Genomic DNA, 21,397 nt, shown 5'->3' on the forward strand with positions numbered 1-21,397 from the left:
AAGCTGCTTTCTGACGCTGAAGTCAGATCCTCAGTGACCATCTGATTTAATCTGATCTGTTCATCGAGTCAAACAACAAAACTTTTCACTGAAGCTGAGAAACTTTTTATTAACAGATTTTAACTTCATATAAAAATAAATCTTCCAGCTGAATCATCTTCCGTCGCCATGACGACGAAAGTCAACCCCCATCTCAAACTGATTCTAATTTTAAAAACTGCTTCTGATTGGTTCGTTCTCTCGCAGGAAACATCGACAAGGTCGACCTGAGCAAACTTAACCAGATTGATGAGTTGCTGGAGAGGGCCAAGGGCAAGATGGCCGACAGCGACCTGGACAGGAAGCTGACAGAACTTAACCAAGTGGCGCAGACCCAGGAGGCGATGATCACTGATTACGAGCGGCAGATCCGCGAGATCCGCGCCGACATCACCAACCTCAACGACATCAAGAACACGTTACCTGACGGCTGCTTCAACACGCCGTCTCTGGAGAGGCCGTAACCCGCCCCACCGCCCCCCAGACTCCCGCCCCTTCACAGCTAACACGCCGGCGATCACGCCGACTTTTACCAAAACAGTTTTTAAACGTCTTGTTTTCAGATTCTTGTCTGTGATTTTCTTTTACAAGAGCGAAACGAATCTTTCAAACCACGTTCACGTTTTTATCGAGAGAAGCAGCTGATTCTGTTTTGTCTTTAGTTTTTTTAGTTTTTATTCCTCGAGACGCAGGAACGTGAAGAATGAACTCAGCTGAGCAGAGGTGAAGGAACCTCGGAGAAAAACCAGAACCACCATCCCGACGTGACTGCACCACGAGAGGAAGTTCCACCAACGCAGGAACGATGACGCGTGTTCCGGGCGTTCGCTCCATGTTTTGTTTTTATGTTTTTCATCACAACAGCTTCGTCAGTTTGAGTTTCACAGAGTTCAGCTGAACGTTCTCACCACAGTGAAGGAATCCTCAGACACACTCACTGTGTCTCCACCGGCAGCGGCTCGGCGTTGTTGTGTTTTTGTCGTTGTTGTGTTGTTGTTGTCGTTCCCGCCCTGCTGGAGCACGTGACGCCTGAAGTCCCAACGAGTGATGTTTCGAAGTAGGAGTGTTTTGTTCCCTCAACATGTGAGGAAACGAGGTACAAAATAAAAGATTATTGTCCGCACAAGACGCCCTCTAGTGGAAACACGACAGCTTCTGTCATTGTGTGAGACGATGTTTTTTTATCCAGATGCATCATGGGAGCGAGACGTTAATTGTGAACACGTGCACTCGATGACGAAGCGTCTTTCAGGGTTTCTGCGTCTCTCACCGCGGTCAAACACATTTCACGTCCTGATGTTTTATTTTCACCGTCTGTCGCTGCTTTTCACTCATTAACAACCTCCAGGCTTAAATACAACACTATGCAACTTTGTACATTTTGCGTAGCGAGAATTTTATCTGATACACTGGTGCTAATAATTATTTCAAATGTTATATTTTTGTGTGAATGTTTTTTATTAAGACGTAGAGTGAGACTTTATTATTTGTGTAAATAAATGATGCTTCAATGATTCAGGCTGATTGTTAAGAAATAAAAGTCCAACATGGAAACAGCCACAATCGATCACTGAAACCTCCCGGTGAAATATATCGACTCTATGATAGCGACGTCTGTGGTATGTTATTATTATCGTGTATACAAGCGACGCTAACGTGTCATTTGTCTGTTATTGATTTTGTTTTCACGCCTTCGTTCAACCTAACTGAACTTTTGTTTTTAACTTTGACCTTTTTACCAATCAGGACGTGTTTTTGTAAAGTGGGCGTGGCCTGCCTCACGAGTCATGTGATAAGCTCGGTCACATGCCGCTACAGTAGTTACCTGTTTTCATTAGTATTTTGTGCCTTAATATAAAGTTAGGTTATAATCACGGTTCCAGAGCAGAACGCCACTTTTTATTTCACAGGAAATGTCCTCATCGTCACGCCGTCTCCTCGTGTCGGTACTGAAGCAGGTTTTTTTCTCTCAATCAGGTCGAATCCATTGAAAAAAAGAGCTTTTAGCTGAAACCTCTCTGCAGCAGCTTCTGCAGGTGAACACATTAAATGGTCGATCGTCTGTTCGTCTCTTCAGTGAAAACGTTCGCTCAGCGTCAACAGTCATCAGCTGACCTGCAGTTTTTTCATTTCTCCCTCCATCCAGACGGCGTCCGTCGGATGTGCAGCACAAACAGACACGATGTATAAACAGTATTTTAAGTTATAATGTACAAGTTATTTGTGTTGTAACCTGTAGATGGCGATGCGTGTGCTGCACAGACTGCGGGCCGCCTCTATGTCACGTCTGTTTCCTGTCATGTGACGCCATGTTTGCTGCGCTGTGACGACCTGAGTGACCCTGTTTGTCCCCATGTGCCTGTAAATCCAAACGTAACATTTGAATAATAAAAGATTACTACAGGAACCGAGCGTGCACGTGTGCTGTGTTTGTAGCATGTGTCGTCCTGCTGCCCCCTGCAGGCCACATCCCACTAACTGCAGCTTTAAATCTTTCAGATTCTGTCAAACTGAAGAAATTAAGATTTCAGAGTACGTCCACTAGATTCGATTTCATTGCTCCACAATCAAGTAAAAATGTATATACATATGTATATATATATATACCTATATATATAGATATATATATGGTACATTTTGTACGCACATGATTGTACATGGCAAGTAAAAAATCTTTCTTGTATATAAGAATAAAAACTAAGCGGCAGATTAGGACCAAACACAACATGAGTAAGTTACTTGGAGTCTTTTCCTCAATAGACAAATGATTTTAAATTAACATTATTTATATGCAAAAACTGTGTGTGTGTATAATAACTTTATATATAAACTTCATTTATACAGCACCTTCACAAAAAACAAGAGACCAACATCTAAGACAAGACGCAAATAAACACAAGATAAACAGAAGAAATCATTTATAAGTGATGACGAAAGATAAAAGAAACAAATTGAATTTTTCTTTAAAGAATTTTATTCAAGACAAATATTAATCACATTCAAAAACTTTTTGCTGTTGGATCAGAACATACATATATTCTTTCATTGTTAATTGTTCCATGTCTTTCAGTTACTGTGACTGTGTCAAATATAGAATTTTATACAAATCAAGTTATTTGATTTGACTCGACTTCTTACAATTGTGTTCTTCATAGTTTTAAATGATGAAATAACAAACATATAAAGTATCTTAACACTTTATAAAACTCGACGGAGTACAGAACGTATTTTCAATAAAAAAATATTCATTTCGTTTTGAATGATTTCATTCTCTTTTGATTTGAATGTTTCCTGCAGAGAACAGCAGGTGGCGTCAGAGTCCTGTTTGTGTTTCTTCTGCGCTGAGACTTCAACACGTGACATCATTGATTCACGTAAATATTGATTAGAGACACATTCAAAATAATGAGAATCAAAAATATGATCAAATCATTTGAATCTTTGATGAAGATCTGATTTTTAAATCAAAGCTTCGAGATAAAGATCAATAATTATAACTGTTGGAGAATTATACACATACAATTTAAGATTCAACAATGACTCTTTAGCCAACAACATAATCTAAGAGTTAAAGTTCTGACTGTTGGGGAGATTATTCATTGTTTCATAACTGAGAGTTTTTATTTACAGTTTGTGTTAAAAAGTAAAAACTTGTTGTAAAGTATTTCCTGTTCACTGTTTTCTTATTTTGTAGATGTAAACATGGAGTCATCTGATTTTATTTGATTTAAATGAATGAATTATTTATCATCTGAAGAAATGGATGAAACGGGCCCACACGCCTCGACAGGGTCCTCAGGGGCCAGTTTTTATTGATTATTAAATCAGTTTTATTGATCATTAAATCTGTTTTTATTGATTATTAAATCAGTTTTATTGATTATTAAATCAGTTGTATTGATTATATTGATTATTAAATCAGTTTTATTGATTATTAAATCAGTTTTATTGATTATTAAATCAGTTGTATTGATTATTAAATCAGTTGTATTGATTATATTGATCATTAAATCAGTTTTATTGATTATTAAATCAGTTGTATTGATTATATTGATTATTAATCTGTTTTATTGATATTAAATCTATTTTATTGATCATTAAATCAGTTTTATTGATTATTAAATCAGTTTTATTGATTATATTGATCATTAAATCAGTTTTAATTGATTATTAAATCTGTTTTTATTGATTATATTGATTATTAATCTGTTTTATTGATTATTAAATCAGTTGTATTGATTATATTGATTATTAAATCAGTTTTATTGATTATTAAATCAGTTTTATTGATTATTAAATCAGTTGTATTGATTATTAAATCAGTTGTATTGATTATATTGATCATTAAATCAGTTTTATTGATTATTAAATCAGTTGTATTGATTATTAAATCAGTTTTAATTGATTATTAAATCTGTTTTTATTTGAATGCGCGCCCTCGTGCCTCTCCTCACGCGAGAGCGCGGCCGGTGTCAGGCTCGTGCCCGGGTCTGTGTGGAGTGGGCTCGCGGGGACGAGCAGCCGAAGACGCGCTCGCGGGGCTGCGCTCTCTAGCAGCGGCTCTCTCGGACTCTCCTGCGGCTCCAGGGTGGACTGTTCCCGGGCAGGAAGCACAGCGGCCCCCGCCTCTCCAGGACGCCGGTTTGTTGGACGTGTTGCCCCGCTAAGACCACCGGGAGAGCGGAACAATGAGGCAGAGCGAGCCGGGCTGCCGGACCTCGGCTAACGGCTAGCTCACAGCCACCGGACGGTCAAAGTGTCCACGGCCGATTAAAGAGCGACTTTCTCCGCTTTGGAAACTCTTCTCCCGGTCCTTCTCTCGGTTCTTCTCCCGGTACTTCTCCCGGTTCTTCTCCCGGTTCGTCTCTCGGTTGTTCTCTTCACTTTTGGAAGATTCTGTTCAACAGCTCGCTGTTTTCCGTGTGGATATGGAGACGGACTCGGTGGCGGGCGACGTGGAGTCTGTGCTCGGCGGACTGAGCCTCCTGGACCCGCTGGTGGACCGGATCCTGGCGGACACTGTGTCCCAGCAGCAGGGCTGGCTCCGGGTTTACGGTAAGAGAAGCGCACGGGGGCCGGTGTCGGTGCTGGGGTTCAGTGGAGGTGTTCGGGTTAATGTGGCGGGAGGTTACCGTCCGGAGAGCCAGGTACCAGCCGCGGGCCAAGGCCGAGGTCATGGTGGCCACCGGCCTGAACCCGGAGCTGCTGCCGGAGCTCAGGCTCTGTTCTCGGACATGTTCTGCGCTCTCACCGAGGAAGCTCCTCCAGGTCCCGTCAGAGGTCAGAGGTCAGACAGGAGCTCCACTGATTGAAACACGTTAGTGTGATGATGAAAGTTTTTGAATTGAAGATAAGTGTTTGTGTATTTAAAGTTTTTAAACTTCGTCTCAACACAACACACTTTCCACTGACATTAAACTGTTCATTTCAACTGGAACAGTCAGACATGATGAACAAACTGTGAATTTAAAACTCTGAATCCCTCAAACGATGGACATCACAACCACTTATATCTTTTTATCCATCAGATTAACCCACATTCGGAATTAACCCCCGATTTTCTGTTAAATCACAGAAATAGGTCGTTTCGGGAGAATTTAGGGAAAACTGTAATGTTAATGTGACGACCCATGAAGTGATTTATTTCTCATATTCCTCCATCTTGATATGTATCTATACTTTTTATTAGAACTGATCTGGTTTCAGTTTGAAACTCTGGTTTGTGTTTTAGTCTGAACGCAAACTGAGACTTTAGGAAACGATGACGCCCACGTTCTCTTGTGATTGGTTCTCATCGGTCACATGACTCGACTACCAGCGGTGAACACAAAGCGTCGCTAACACTTCCTGTCAGGAACAGTTCCGCCTCGTCGTCGCTCAGAGAAAAGAAATCTCTGCTCGGACTCTTCACCATCACTGCTCCTCCTTCAGAGGAGCTTCTGTTGCTAAGCAACCAACTGCAGAGGAGACACTCTACTTCCTGTTTACATCACATGACCAGTGTAGGTGTGTGGTCATGTGACGTGTGTGTTCAGTTTGTTAAAGTTTAAGTTGAGGAGTCGTCGTGTGGAGAAGGTGTGAGCAGAGTTTATAAAGTCAGTCTAACAGTGAGTTTATTAAAGTAGGTTTGTTCAGTTGACTTCCTGTTGACACATTGTTCTGACGTGACATGAATTAGACGTTGAGGTTGACAGAGCTGCAGTGAAGAAAATATTGTTCCAAGTAGTTGATTTAAACTTGCTGCAGCGTTGTTTGTTCCCACGCACCCTAAACGCAGCGCTGGTGTCCATGGAAACACGACTGTGTGGATGTCTGACCCCCGCTGTCGGCAGAGTGTGATGTCAGCAGCCAGTTTGTGCTGATGACCTCACCCATCAGGCACTGCCGCCGCCCTCATGCCTCACACACTTTCAACAATGGCCGCTGCCTTCAGGTCCACCTCACTGTCTGACAATGTGCGGAGCTGCTGTCACTCGTTTAGCTCGTTAGCTCATAGACTCAGAGAGGTCAGCGGCTGACGATGAGGTCATCAGGTCGACTTCACAAACACAAGGCTGAAACACGGATGTCCACACATGAGCGTACAGAGTCGTCACATGTCTGAGGCGTGTTATTGTCACATGTCTGAGGCGTGTTGTCTCGTCTCAGTGACGAGCTGAAGTTTGTTTTATTTGAAATGTGACGCAGATTAAAGATGGTGACGTCCAGTCACCAGCTTTGTGATTAGGTTTTCTGTCCATTCTTATGAACACGATATCTAATCAACACCTGGAGGGAATTTACTCAAATTCAGCACAAATGTTCACCCAGATGAAGTGGTTATATTTAGCTGGTCAAAGGTCAAAGGTCACAGTGGCCTCATGTTATTGTTATCATCTACTCTGGTTGGCGGAGGAATACGACCACAGGACGGTGATTCTAGTTCCAGTTTGCTGCTGTGATCAATATGATCATTGTGGCGATTCTGAGTTTTCAAACTTGAAGGTTTGAACTAAAAACTGAGTTTTCTTCAAACTGGAGAAACTGAAACAATCAGTCCAACAAGTTTGTTCGTCAGAGAGAGATCCGGGATGTGTTTAGCCTAGCTTAGCACAAGATGTTAGCCTGTGTGGAAGTTTTCTGTAGGTTCCAGTTTTAATGATGATGTTAGACGTCTCTTTTAATCTGTGTTGAAAGTTCAGACTCAAGCAGTTTTCAGACGTGAGCTCTAGAATCCAGAGACTCGTCTCCAGAGACTCTTGTCCAGAGACTCTTGTCCAGAGTTCATGTTTCACAGCTGAACAACTCAGCAGCAGGTTTTCTGCTCAGACTCGTTCACCACAGCATCAGATCCTCCTCGTTCTTCAGGTGAGAGGTGGAGCAGACAGACAGGAAGTGATCATGTTTACATCACCTGACACCGTCATCAGTACGTTTACATGGGACAGCTTGATACGATTAAGCCATATACCGATTTTGTCACTTGTCTGAGTATGTATGCCGTTCAGAGAATCTTTAGCTGCATGTAACTCCACTGAGTGAATCTGTGGAGGATCCTCTGCTCCTCACTTCTCCTGGATTTAGACTTTAAACAGGAGTGAAGGAGAATCTGTGGAGTTCAGTGTCTGAAAGCAGCTTCAGTGTTTTATCCAGAGAAAGGCTCCTGTATATAATCCTGTTAAAGCTGACACCCCCCACTGAGTGTGACCATACGGTGAATCATTTGATCTGAACCGTGGCGTCTTCTGATTATTTCTCATTTGTTTTCATTCACTAAAATCACAATCTGGATTAAATTCAACAAGATTCAGAGGAAACATTTGCTGCTTCAGAATCCTGAAATGTGTCACATGTGGTCGTTAATTAAACGTTTCTTACTTATTTGAAGTCTGGGTGTGAGTGAGTGTGTGTCTGTGTTTGTGTATTTGTAGTATGTGTAACATCTGTGTGTTTCTATGTTTTCTCTGTATTTATATCCAATATCTGAGTGGGTTGTCTTTTTAGAAAATCAAAATGTCCCACAGACAAACGCAGACATCGTCACTCCTCTATTTGAATCCAAGAAATCTTCCAGCTTTGTGAAACACAATCTGACGTTCATGCTCCCTGAGCTGTCGCTGTATGACGGTGTGAACTCTTTTTTTCACTCTCTGACGTTTTACAGACATTTTAGCAGAAGATTCAGAACATGCCCAGAGACACCGACTCATACATTTGTTCTCGAATACAGACCCTGCAGAACATGTGAGGAACATGTGAGGAACATGTGAGGAACATGTGAGGAACATGTCTTGACTTCAGCTCAGGTCTGAAAACAGCTTGAGTGATTCTGAATGTGGTCCAGGTGTCTGGGAGCAGGTTCAGGTGAAGTCGCCCTGAGGACAATGGAGGCCGATCAGAGAGGAAATGGAAAGTTCCCCGTCAATGTGTCCGTTATCTGGAGTGGGGGTAGTGTGGTGGGGATCGGGGAGGGGGGCGTTGAGACAGGATTTCCTCTTTGTAACAAAACTAGTCAAAAATAAACTGGTGTTTATTTCAGGACTCATCGTGGAAAGGTACAGAAGGAAAGATGAGACCAGGAGGTGAAATTCATCCACTTACTGCTACAAAAAGAATGAAAGTTCAAACTAGTATGATTTTAGTTTCAGTTCCATTTAAACAAAGTTAATCTTGTTCCTATTCGTGACCCCCTGTCCAACAGCCTCATGGGAGATTTACCCAGGATTCCAGAGGGCAGTGTCCCTCCCTCTGCTGGTATCCAGCCACTGATTTAGTGGTCTCTTTAAAGCTGCTGGTTATTTTTAGTCCGAGGTGGCGGCTGCTGCCGCTGCTGGTTTCCGGCAGGATGGCGATGAGAAGTGGACAAAGTGGCGTCTAATGAAGCGGAGCGGCTGCAGGTTTCAGCTGCTCCCTCAGTTCTGTGGCTCTGCTCTCACGCAGAGACACAGACTTAGTGTTACTTTTGAGATTTCCACCTGATTAAGAGATAAGATCAGACTTTATTAATCCCAAATGATTGGGCCAGCTCCAAGATTACAGTACAGAACAATATCAGTAGAGGGAAATACAGTCAACCTAAAAAACACAGTCACAAATAAAAGTGAGAATAAAATAAAGTAAAAGTAGAAGTGTGTTGCAAAGTGTAAAGAGACAGTAACTCTGAATGATGTTGGAAATTATATTACATGATATTGAAGTATTACACATTTTAAATTATGTGATGATGAACAAGTCATGTTGCACAATTTGCATTAAATATTACAACAATATTACATGTTGTTGTAATTAAGTGATTATAATCCAGGATCCTCCCTGCAGAGGGAGTTGGAAGTTTGATGGCCACAGGCAGAAGTGCTCTGTGGCACTGTGTGATTGTCTGTAGCACTCTGTGGGGGTCTGTGATACTCTGTGTCGCTCTGTGGGGGTCTGTGATACTCTGTGTCGCTCTGTGGGGGTCTGTGATACTCTGTGGTGCTCTGTGTCACTCTGTGATACTCTGTGGTGCTCTGTGTCACTCTGTGATACTTTGTGGTGCTCTGTGATACTCTATGGCACTCTGTGGTGCTCTGTGGGGGTCTGTGATACTCTGTGATACTCTGTGGGGGTCTGTGATATACTGTGGCGCTCTGTGATACTCTGTGGTGCTCTGTGGCGCTCTGTGTCACCCTGTGGTGCACTGTGATACTCTATGGCACTCTATGGCGCTCTGTGGTGCTCTGTGATACTCTATGGCACTCTATGGCACTCTGTGGTGCTCTGTGATATACTGTGGCGCTCTGTGATACTCTATGGCGCTCTGTGGCGCTCTGTGTCACCCTGTGGTGCACTGTGATACTCTATGGCACTCTGTGGCGCTCTGTGGTGCTCTGTGACGGTCTGTGGTGCTCTGTGATATACTGTGGTGCTCTGTGATACTCTATGGTGCTCTGTGGTGCTCTGTGATACTCTATGGCGCTCTGTGATACTCTGTGATACTCTGTGATATACTGTGGTGCTCTGTGGGGGTCTGTGATACTCTGTGGTGCTCTGTGATACTCTATGGCACTCTGTGGTGCTCTGTGGTGCACTGTGATACTCTATGGCGCTCTGTGATACTCTGTGATACTCTGTGGCGGTCTGTGGTGCTCTGTGATATACTGTGGTGCTCTGTGATACTCTATGGTGCTCTGTGGTGCTCTGTGATATACTGTGGTGCTCTGTGATACTCTATGGTGCTCTGTGGTGCTCTGTGGTGCTCTGTGACGGTCTGTGGTGCTCTGTGATACTCTATGGTGCTCTGTGGGGGTCTGTGATACTCTATGGCACTCTGTGATACTCTATGGTGCTCTGTGGGGGTCTGTGATACTCTGTGGGGGTTCCACTAAACGTGCTGCGGTGTGACACTAGCGCAGCGTGCATGGGGTGAGCAGCAGTGTGTGTTGTACCGAGTAGCGTCCTCCTCTGTCACCAGCTCCTGATGAGCTTGTTGAGTCTGTTAGTGTCAGCTGCCTTCAACCTGCTGCCTCAGCACACTACAGCATAGAAGATGGCGCTGGCCACCACAGAGTGACAGAACATCTGCAGACACTGAAAGACTGTGTGTCTTGTCTATGTGGACTCCCAGGTATTTGTATTCCTCAACGTAAGCAACCACTGATCCCTTGATGGTGACTCTAACCAATAACGTTGAGCTGCAGGCGGCCATCAGCACCTGGAGCCTTGCCCGGACGTAAACCTAACTTCCCGTCCCTGTTTCCTGACTTGCTCCTCACAAGTCGTTTCCTTTCGCCGCTGCAGGAATGTTTGTTTCATCTGCTGTCTGTGCTGAAAGCCAGGAAATGAATGAGATTCCAGATTCAGTGTTTTACTGGTTCACCTGCCTCAAACCTCAGAGCTGCTGTGCTCAGGTGTGAACGTGCTCAGAGTGATATAGACTCTGTAGAAACTAAACTGACCAGGGAGTAATAAAAAACAAAGATTACTGCCTTGGCTGTTACAGGAAGTAGAACGTCCAGGTGTGAAGAGGTGTGAATGTTGTTTCAGACCAAATCACAAAGCGTCGCTTTTCAAGCTGCTGGACTGTTTGTAGTGACTGGTCAGGTGACGTGCTTCAGGTGAAACCCTCTTCTGGGTGGTGGTCCATTAGTTTTAAATCTGTGTTTTGAAATGAAGACATAGTGAGAGACATTTATGCTAAAGTGAGGTGCAGAAGAAAGAAACACTCTCTCATCGTCTCATGTCAACAGGAAGTCTCTGACAGGAAGCTGGACTCTCCCGGTCCCTGTTGTCCGTTGGTGGAGGTCCAGGACTTCTCAGCTAAGCCCTCCTGGTTCTTAACTCTGACCTACATGCAGCGTCATCACGGACACCAGCAACTTCATTATCCAATAAATGCTGATAACGTATGTGGGTCAGTCGGGGCGGCGAGGCTTTAAAAGGGCCGACGGGCAGAAGAAGGTTTACTTGAGGTCCTGGAGTCGTCTCATTCTGTCAGTCACCTCAGTAAACTAACATAAACACCAAATATAAACCTGTAAATACATTTTGATTCTCCTTCTGTTGACCAACGTCAAGGTGTGTTACTGCCATCTAGGTCGTAACATGAAAAACAAATCTTTCTTTTAGGACCTTTATTGATCCCTGACAAAGATTACGATCATATCGAGTGAAATCACAGAAACATTGAGTCTTGTAATAAACTAAAATGAGTTGATGTGGGAACACAGCGAGCGAGTGCGTGTTTCTAACACGTGACACAAACATGAAGAAACAAAAACTCATATCTCAGGATGAAAAAGTGTCGACACTCACGTAGAAGAGTTCGTGGTGATAAGAGCCGACACAAAAACACGTGATCTCCACAGAGGAATTGTTCCTGTTTCCACCTGCTGCTCCTGCTGCACCAAAAAACCATTTTCAGACATTTCTCTGGGGACAGTGTTAAAATAACAGTTGTAATAACTGAAACTGTTGAAGGATGTTCATGGAGCTTTGCTGTGTCAGTGTTGGATCATGTTTCTCTGTATTGAGGTAAAAAATCAGCTGTTTCACTCTGTGATTGTGTTCAGCTGAGATTCTCTGGTCACTTTATTTTTCCTCTTCCTCCTCCTCCTTCTTTCCCTGTTTTCTCCTTCTCCCCTTCATCCTCCTCTTCTACTCGTCATCCTTCTTGCTTCTTCCTTTTCTTCATCCTCCTCTTCCTCTTGACTGAACCGGCCCTCGTAGTGTCTGAGTTCTGAAAACATGTGATCTTAGTAAAACCTTGTGGAAATACTTGAACTCTCACGTGTGACCTCAGTGAATCTCTGTCAGACTTTGGTTCAGGAGGATCAATGATCAGAGGCAGAGGAGCACAGCCTCATGTTTCTGAATCAATGAGCATGAGCTTCATTTAGATCTTATCTGAGCATTAGCTTCAGGAGGCTTTGCTCATCGACGGATGAGGAAGAAGTGAGTTTCAGTTTCTGTTCTGTTCGTTCTGGAAACCACAGTCTGCTGCTTTGCCTTTTCTCTCGCACCTGATTGGCCGAGCTCATAAGAAGCTTGGTCTTCATTTGACACTCGACTTCCTCCCAGGAAGAGCGTCACCAGCCTGTTGACAGACAGAAGCTGAACATCGTAGACAAACCAGCCCTGACGTCTCTTCAGTGTCGGACTCTGAACTGCGTTGTTTGGAGGTACGTCCATGGTGCAGCACGGCTGTCGGCAAACCAGCTGTTCAGCCTCCATCTGCTTGCTCCTGCTGCCAGGGCCTGTGTGTGCTGGACCATGAGTGGAGCAGAGAGCAGTGGCCTCGCTGACGGCTTCAAGGGCCCAATCCAGTGTCCCTGCCAGACCTCGTACCACTGGCACCATTACAGGAAGCCTTGGTGGAGATCTGACCACCAGCCTGAGCAGCTATTGGGCAGATACAAGTGGAGGACATCTGCTCGCCTGGCGCAGAGGGCAGCCAACACGTCCTCTCCGGAGGTCAAAGGGCACAGCGTCCGGCCTCATCACCTGCTCAGCTCCGGCGCTGTCACAAATGTCAGGAGCGAAGATCGATTCCACGACGGCCCGGTGACGCCTGGCTCTCTGCACAGGATCCTGCCCTTCCTCCGGTCCATGTCTGAGCCCAGTACAGGTGACTCCCCGGAGAGGACGGCGCTAAGGAAGACGGGATCAGACGCAGATCGACGATCTCCCTTCGTCAGGAGCTTCATTCGCTCGTTCACTCGGAGTATTGGCATCAGGGACGACCCTGAAACTGACGGAGGGGAGTCTGGTAGGAGAGATTAATGTTTACCTGGCAGTATGTTGTGTTCAAGGTGGAGATGTGAACGGTTCCTGACGTCGGCCAAGATTCTGCTGGTGGTTCTCTGACGTTCATCAGAGTCACGCCATCATTTCATACATGATAAAAAGGTTGAAGAATAACTCGTGGTTCTGTTAGTTTCTGAAGCGAAGCCCTTTGATTTGAGTACAAACTGTTGGTGGACGAGCTCGTCTGTCTCATCGTGTCTTGTGTTGTTATCTGACAATAATTCTTCGTAAACAGACAAATACTTAGAAACTCTTTTAATGAGGTCATGGAGTTTCAGCTCCTCGTGTTCCACCAGTTGTATGTGAAGATAAAGTTAATATCTTTTGTTTGTGGGCTGGTACCCGGGAATAATAATTCATATTTATTGATTATTGACTGATGACTTACTGGTGTCAGCTGGTGGCAGTGTGACAGGAGCAGTGGGATCACAGTGGATGAGGATTTATCTTAGTTCTTTTACATGCTTTACATTTATTCTACTTTCCTGAGGAGAAACCATCCTTCGCCTGCAGCTGTATCACAAAACATTTACATGTACGTTCACTCAGAGTCTAAAATGCTCCAACATGCAGCCATTTTGAAGCTTCATTAATGCTTATTGAATTTTGCAGCAGAAAACTGGCCGACGTGCAGATGTAATATTTTGAGCCTGGTGATAATGAAAGTGTGTTTTCATACAGAACTGACGCCTGCTGAGAAATCACCACTTCACTTTTACAAACGTCCGCTTTAAGTTCTGTTTTTTACATTATGACCGTTCTGACTGTGTCAGGCTGCATGCATTATTAAAACTGATTTATAAAAAAGTCATAGTCAGTAGGAGTGATATCTCCCCCCAGGCCCAACAGGCCTCAATCATATCAGATTATTTTCATCATAAACCATAAATTGATTAATCTGGGTATAGTGCCTAAGTCAGACGCACGCCGTCTACAAACCATATTTTGCTTTACTTCCATTTAGCAAATAGTCAGGCTCCAGACTTTCAAACTACAGCTCCCATGATGCTTTTAGAGTTGAGAGAAAGTTTGAATCAGCTCCCGTCTGCGTTGAATCCTCAGATGTTCGGACACTGGATCACTGTGACACTGAAGAGACGTTCTGAGTTTTCATGATGTGACTCACTGAATCTGAAACAAAGTTGTTCATGTTCACATGGACGTGACTCAGGAGCTTTCACCCCCCCCACCGTGCACCGCTGACCGCTCCAATCAGCAGCTGAACGACAGTGACTCACTTCCTGTTTCTTCACATCGCTCAATGTCAGTCAGCAGTGACGTGACCAGGAACTGAGACACAGGGCTAGTATCAGTAGCCCCAGAGTATGCTGGGTAAAAACCACAGAGCACAGAGTTCAACACACACACACACACACACAGGGCTGATTCACTGCTCTGCTCTCACACAGTTTTAATGTAAAATGAATGGCTACTGCTGATTGGAGGCTAATCATCGTGTGTGTGTGCGAGTGAGAACATGGCTGTTAACACGTCAGACTTGGATTTAAGGTGCATGTTAACATTAAGTTCAGAATAAATTGATGCAGATACACAAAGACTGAAGTACAAATGTGTTGGTGTGTGTGTGTCTTCCTTTTGTATGTAAATGGCCCCTCCACAATAAAAGCCCACACAGGAACAAAAGGACGCCTGGGGCCAAGCGTCTGAGCTCATTAACCCTTCAGAGCTGCAGCGGTGGGAAAGTGAAGCTCCCACTGAGGAGCCTATTAAAACAGTTACATCTGTTTTGTCTCAGCACTGGTGTCCATCCAGAGCGCCCCCACAACTCTCTGCACAGAGGACTCATGGGAAAACACTTCTCCGGAGATGTTAGGGAGCTCTCGTGAAGCAGTTCTGAGGTCTTACAGGAATAAATATAGTGTCTTCCTCAGTGACGTGTCTTTAGTCGATCTGAAACCAACAATCAATTCAAACTTGAAGAATCTACAGATTCTCTTCCTCACTGATCATTTTTATCTGCGAATTAAAAAGTGAAACTCATCACTGTTACTCGTTTAGTTTGAAAACTCTGAGGTTGTGTTTTAGTCTGAACAGAATCTGAGACTTCAGTAAACGATGAACCCGTCTTCATGTGGACGCAGCCTCATGGATCAGAACCAGCTCTGACCAGTCAACATGTCCGCCGTCCTTCTCTCAGTGAAACAGTTCACCCTTCAGTCGTCTTTCTCTCTCCTCTCGTCTCCTCGGCTGCTCTCGTCAGCCTGATAGGGGGCGACACGGCCGTTCACCTTTGACCTCTGAGACAACCCCCCACCCCCCTCCATGCAGGCCTCTGCTGTGATTGACACTTCACTTAGAGAGGATGCAAATGCAGCAGTGTGCTGCTGAAGTCAGCGTGTTTAAATATTAAACGGAGTCCCCGTCAACACAGAGTGAAAAAGTCACAATATGAATTATTCCACAGATCAGATGATTGGTATCAGGCCGGACAGATGGAGGTCACCTGGTGTCGCTTCAGAGGCTGGCTCCTCGTCTGACGTCAGCTGGAACGACAAGTCGATTCATCAGTTAGTCCGTCAATCAAAGAATAATCTGCATCTTTTTAATTAGTGATGAATCTTGAATCCGTCTTTTCAAGCAAATAGATTTCCACATGTATAAAAACCTTTCTGTCTGTCCTCTGAGACGAAACGTCAGTCGGCTCTGACCACGGCTCGTCTCACACCAACACTTATTAAACCGCTACATATTGATTGACTTTAATTTCTCTGAGGATTGTTCAACATGTTAGATGTCGCCCCCCCGATGATGGAGGGAACTGTTGACATGTGATTTTCATTTTGAATTGTCTTTGATCTCTGGCTCCGCCCACACCGACATGCCTCAGTTTTAAAACTCCTCATTGTTGTCATGGTTACGCCTGGCGTCCACATGACTTGAGTTTGGGATTGTGTTGGTGACAGAACATCAGCTGGAACAGGTAGTTCTGTGAAACAAAGACGTTTTCACACGTTAACGCCGACCTGTGTGTGTGTGTTCTCTGTGACACACCCCTCTCTGTTCTCTCCATGGTGTCACCCCCCCCCCCCCCCCCCCCCCAATGGTTCCATCTTGATAAAGCTGTTATGTGATGTTGCTGCTCTGTGATTGGAGGAGACCTGTTGTATTTACTGGTTGCTATGGAGACCGGACCTGCCCGCTGCATAGGGGAAAATACAGAGAGACAAAGCAGCCTCTGTTCCTGTGTGTGTGTGTGTGTGTGTGTGTGTGTGTGTGTGTGTGTGTGTGTGTGTGTGACCAGGAGGAAAACCTTGACGAAGGTTGTAGATGTTGTGTTCAGAGTCAGTGTTTGTTTCGAGGTTCTGATCGAGTCATTGATCATCAGTGAACGTGAGAGCTCTGCTCCCTCTTTCTCTTTTTTCTTTTTTTTGTCTTCTTTTTATTCTTCTCTCCTCCTCATCTTCCCTTTTCTTCTTCTTCCTCTTCTCCTTCTTTATTGCCATCTTCTTCTTCACCTCCTCTTCAGGCTGCAGTGCATGATGGTCTGTCGTGTGTGATGTAGCTTCAGTTCAGTCAAGTCGTGACCGCAGTGATTCGAATCAGGCGGCTGGTGTGCGTCCTCAGCAGCGTGAGTTTAGAGTGTGGACAGGTGCTGGACGCTCCCCACATCACACACATTCCCACCAGAGGTTAGGCCAGAGTCCAGTTACACACACACACACACACACACACACACCACAACAACCAGTGCCACCATGGGATTTATTAGTTTCCCAGGTGACGTCTCCAGACGACCAATGAGATTCAGTTTCCTGTAACGTAAGGTCAAGAAGTGTCTCAGCTGAGTTATCGATCAATTATCAATGAAGTTTGTCATTTACTTATTTTCTGTTGATCAGTTGATTGGTTTCTTCGGTAGAGGAGGGAATGTGTGAAGCAATGAGCCTTTAATTTCACTGGAGAACAGTAACTGAGCCAATGTGCTCACTTACTCAGTCGTGTGTGTGTGTCCGGCAGCAGACGAATCATTTTCACGCTCCGGTAAACACCGCTGCCGGTCCCGTGGTTTTCTGGCGCCCAGTCGAGTGGCTCTGACCTTTCTCCCGGCCTGGTTCATCCAGTGGCCCCAGACAAATATAGAAGCTTAATCCGTCCGCCTCCGCAGGCAGGGACGACTTCCTGTGGGCCACTGCCGCGCTTCAATTCATCACAATAAAGGTGCAGCAGAGTTTAAGAAAAGCAGACGGAGCCGGTGATTGGTCGACATGAAGCTTTGGGAGGTTTTTTAACCTGACAAGTTTTTAGACATTGCACCTGAATGAGTTTCATTTATTTGATGAATTAATTCTGATTCATGACAAACATTCATTCAGCTGCTTTCACACATGTACTGAACAGATGTATGAACTTCACACGTGTGAACACAAACGCTCCGGTGAGTTTCAGTGAACGTTCTCCATCCCTCATATAAAGTCTGTGGACATTCAGGAGCATTCAGTGTGTGTGTGTGTGTGTGGGGGGGTGATGAGAATTGAACACGTGACACAAACATGAAGAAACACAAACAAATGTCTCTGGTGACAAAGTGATGACACACACATAGACACAAACGAGGACGTGAAGACAGTTTGTGGTGATGAGAGCTGACGACGGTGTCAGGTGATGTAAACATGATCACATGATCACTTCCTGTCTGTCTGCTCCACCTCTCACCTGAAGAACGAGGAGGATCTGATGCTGAACGAGTCTGAGCAGAAAACCTGCTGCTGAGTTGTTCAGCTGTGAAACATGAACTCTGGAGACGAGTCTCTGGAGTCGAGTCTCTGGAGACGAGTCTCTGGAGACGAGTCTCTGGAGTCGAGTCTCTGGAGTCGAGTCTCTGGAGTCGAGTCTCTGGAGACGACCTGGAGCTCAGTCGCAGATCAACTGATTTCAAATAAATCTTTCAGCCACAGACGTTTTGACGTTGTTCTCACCTCACTGATGTTTGTACAGTTCCATGTGTGTGTGTTTGCAGGAGCATGTGGTTGAATCAGATGAAGCTCAGTCAGATCATAAACATCTGAACAGACCTGAACTCTGACCTGAGCCACGGTTTCATCAGATAAATAACTGGACAGATAATGTGGGGGGGTAATCAGAGTTTGACGTTCTGGGTTTCAGTTTGAATAATGAATGAAGTTTGGTTCGTGCTCTCCTCTTCAGCCTGTTTGTGTCCCGTCCTCTCGGGCTGCAGCTTCAGTCAGGCGTCAGCAGAGTGTATTTTCAGCAGGGAACGTCCCCGTTGCTCCGTCCTGATGTCAGTGGAGGTTTGCGTGATGCCAGGCTGAACTAGGACGGAGGTTCAGGCAGGTACGAGTTGTTATGTAACGCCAGCAGCTGGCGACACTCTCTCTCTCTCTCTCTCTCTCTCTCTCTTGCTCTCTGTCTTCAGCTGATGATCTGGGAGCAACTCACCGTCCCGTCCCCGCTTCCCGTCTTTGTTCAGCTCGTCTGTCAGCTCCGAGGCGTCCACGTCTCTTAAGCAGCAGTACTTGGATAATAAGCCGAGCTCGAGTCCCCCTGCGCAGCCCAGAGACACAACAGAAGAAAACGTCCATTTAGCTTTCTTGTCTTCCTCTGTGGTCGCTGCTCTCTCACTCTGCAGTTCTGAGTGGGAGCAGGTGTGTTTCCCTTCTCGTCTCCCAGGGGTTTCTAAGCTCCAGCTCTGACGCAGGTGATTTACTATGCAGCCAGAAATAGTCTCCTGAAAATGTAGATCCTCAGCTGCTTTCAGAACAAACATGGCGTCCTGCCTCAGCTCCGCTCGCTGCTTCGTCTCAAAAGCTTCAGCTCAACTCTCAATTTTACAACAAAGACGCAGAAGCAGAGAAAAACCAAACGTGAGCCTGAGACTGAAAGTTCATCCTCAGGTTCTGGAGCTTTTGATCACAGCACAGATCTTCCTCTGCAGATACACCCAGTGGTCGGAGACATCATGTGTTCAGGTTGTCGTCCGTCTCTTTCTTCCTCGTGAACACAATATCTCAAGAACACCTCGAGGCAATTCTTTCAACTGTTCACTTGCTCCCTCAGTTAAAGTGACTAGATGTTGGTGGTGAAAGGTTAAAGGTCATGGTGACGTCATGTGAGTCTGGATAAAAAAATGTTGAAACATAGAACCACAGTGGTGATTGTAGTTCCCATGGAAACGGGGCAGCTACCTCCTCAGGAGAGTTATATGATACGAGCACGATGACGCAGAACTACACATTTTTATTTTCTTTGTCACAACCTTATTTTAAGCTCCTGATGTGTCAGCTGACCAGTCTGAAAAATGTGGAAGTGATTAGAGCAGCATGAAGTTTCCCTGTTCTCTTTAACTCTGATAGTAAAAGTCAGACGGAACAAACCACAGCGAGACGCTGGTTTAAAACTGCAGAGTTACATGTGTGGATTAATGGACTCATGTTAAATGGTCTGTGTTTAGATAGAACGTTCTAGACTCAATGACCATTCAAGGCTCTTTACACTGCAGTTGTCCCGTCCCCACACATTCACACAGCGCAGCCATCAGGGGCAGCTTCGGGGCAGAATCTTGCCCAAGGACACTTCGGATTGTGAAATAACTCAGCGTGTGTGTGATTCACTGCAAAGGTCGAACAATGAGACGTGTGTGTTTATTAAGATCACCATCAAACCAGGTTCAGTTGAATTTTTATTTTCAACGAGAGTCCACACTAGAGGGCTGCAAATCTCGCGGGAGTGGGCGGTTTGAACTTTGCTGCGGGCGGGAACGATGAAGCCCAGCGACAGGATGGAGTCAACAAATGATGTGGAAAAGAAGCTCAAACAAGGTCTTTACAACACAAACACAAAGCAAGGAAAGTCTGACATTTGGACAAGTTTCTCAATTGTTTGTGACAAAGATGGAAACGAACTGGACTTTGTTAGTTGTGACAAATGTACAAAAATACTAGTGTACAACGGACACAAATCAGGCACCTCTGGGTTGAGGCGACACACCTGCTCTGCTCCCCGGTCAAGGTAAACTGCTTTTCAAGGATAAACAACAATAATAGCAACAACAATAGGAGCGCTATTCCTGACCAGTGCATCAAAAGACATGCAGGCCATCTCTTTATGAATAGCCTTTAAAACGACGTGTTTTCTCCTGCGGGACGGGAGAAGACACATAATCAATGCATCTCTATTGTGCGGGCATAAATTCTCCGAGTTTTGCGGTGTGCAGGCGGTAATGGTCAGAAATTCAGCAGGAGCGGGATGAAGACAACAGTCCTGCACAGGGTTCTAGTGCACACCTCCACCAACAGTCACTTAAATTCAATCTGCACCCAATCTCACACACACACACACACACACACACACACACACACACACACACACACACACACACACACACACACACACACACACACACTTATATCGATACCTCCAAATATGTCTGATTGTTTCATCATGAAATCAATAAAACTGCTAAAAAACAATCTCACAAAAGTGTGTGTCTGACACAAAATAAATTCTCCTCATGTCAGAACACCTATTTAATAATCTTAATATTTTATACATAGAAATACAGTAGCTTATTTAAGCCCTGTTTGTTTATTGCTCAATGATCAGTGAGAATAATATTCTTACAGGAGGTTTCAAGCTGTTTTATCATCACATCAGTTTATCAAATATAATCATGTGAAAAATCTCATTAGTAAGAAAATACAGTCAGTGATAAATCACAATATTAATATTAAGATAAATATACAGACCTGACATCATAGTGGCTGCTGACCTCTGACCTCTGCTGAGCTGAAAGTTGATTCCTCTGCTGCACTGGACTGATGAACAGAGCGTAGAGGCACAGCGCCCTCTGCAGGTTCACTCTGAGCTCTGCAGACGGTGTAGAGCCAGGCCCTCGCTGTCTGTCCCATGATTGTTGTTGGTCGGTCAGTGAGGATTTAAAAATCGGTCATTGTTACAATAAATAGATAGTTTGATGTTACTGAAGTCTTTAAAATCAATTAAGTAATAATTGTAAAAAAGAGATGAACTGTAAACCTGTTCCTGCAGAACAGCGCCACCTGCTGCTGGTCATGACTCTGTTTTAGCGTGTGAGTGGTTTCTGATGCATCCTATCTGTGGT

The 21,397-nt window shown here is 44.7% G+C and overlaps 2 protein-coding genes and 1 long non-coding RNA gene across 9 annotated transcripts in view; 2 read left to right on the forward strand and 1 right to left on the reverse strand.

The window, feature by feature from the left end:
- Nucleotides 1-2,446, forward strand: part of lamc1 (laminin, gamma 1) — a 33,746-nt gene extending 31,300 nt beyond the window's left edge. Inside the window, exon 28 of the mRNA XM_069511352.1 lies at nt 247-2,446. Within this exon, the coding sequence (XP_069367453.1) occupies nt 247-503 (257 nt within the window). The 3' untranslated portion in view covers nt 504-2,446. The remainder of the gene's footprint in view (nt 1-246) is intronic.
- A 2,090-nt stretch (nt 2,447-4,536) lies between these two features.
- The window catches only part of rasal2 (RAS protein activator like 2), a 44,684-nt gene continuing 27,823 nt past the window's right edge, over nt 4,537-21,397 (forward strand). For 3 of the 6 annotated variants that reach the window (XM_069511354.1, XM_069511353.1, XM_069511355.1), the window contains exon 1: nt 12,119-13,261. In XM_069511354.1, the coding sequence (XP_069367455.1) occupies nt 12,766-13,261 (496 nt within the window). In that variant the 5' untranslated portion in view covers nt 12,119-12,765. Of the gene's footprint in view, nt 5,095-12,118; nt 13,262-21,397 lie in introns of those variants that run through there. The other 3 variants (XM_069511356.1, XM_069511357.1, XM_069511358.1) reach the window with 3 other exon arrangements.
- Nucleotides 13,540-21,396, reverse strand: LOC138405106 (uncharacterized). 2 transcript variants are annotated; one of them, XR_011238809.1, is made up of 3 exons: nt 17,743-21,396; nt 17,253-17,667; nt 13,540-15,803 (listed from the first exon to the last, which is right to left on the reverse strand). It is a non-coding gene; the product is annotated as an uncharacterized lncRNA (long non-coding RNA). The 2 variants fall into 2 exon arrangements; XR_011238808.1 differs by having other exon boundaries at nt 17,253-21,396.

This window comes from Paralichthys olivaceus, chromosome 16 (assembly GCF_024713975.1).
Source record: "Paralichthys olivaceus isolate ysfri-2021 chromosome 16, ASM2471397v2, whole genome shotgun sequence".
NCBI lineage: Eukaryota > Metazoa > Chordata > Actinopteri > Pleuronectiformes > Paralichthyidae > Paralichthys > Paralichthys olivaceus.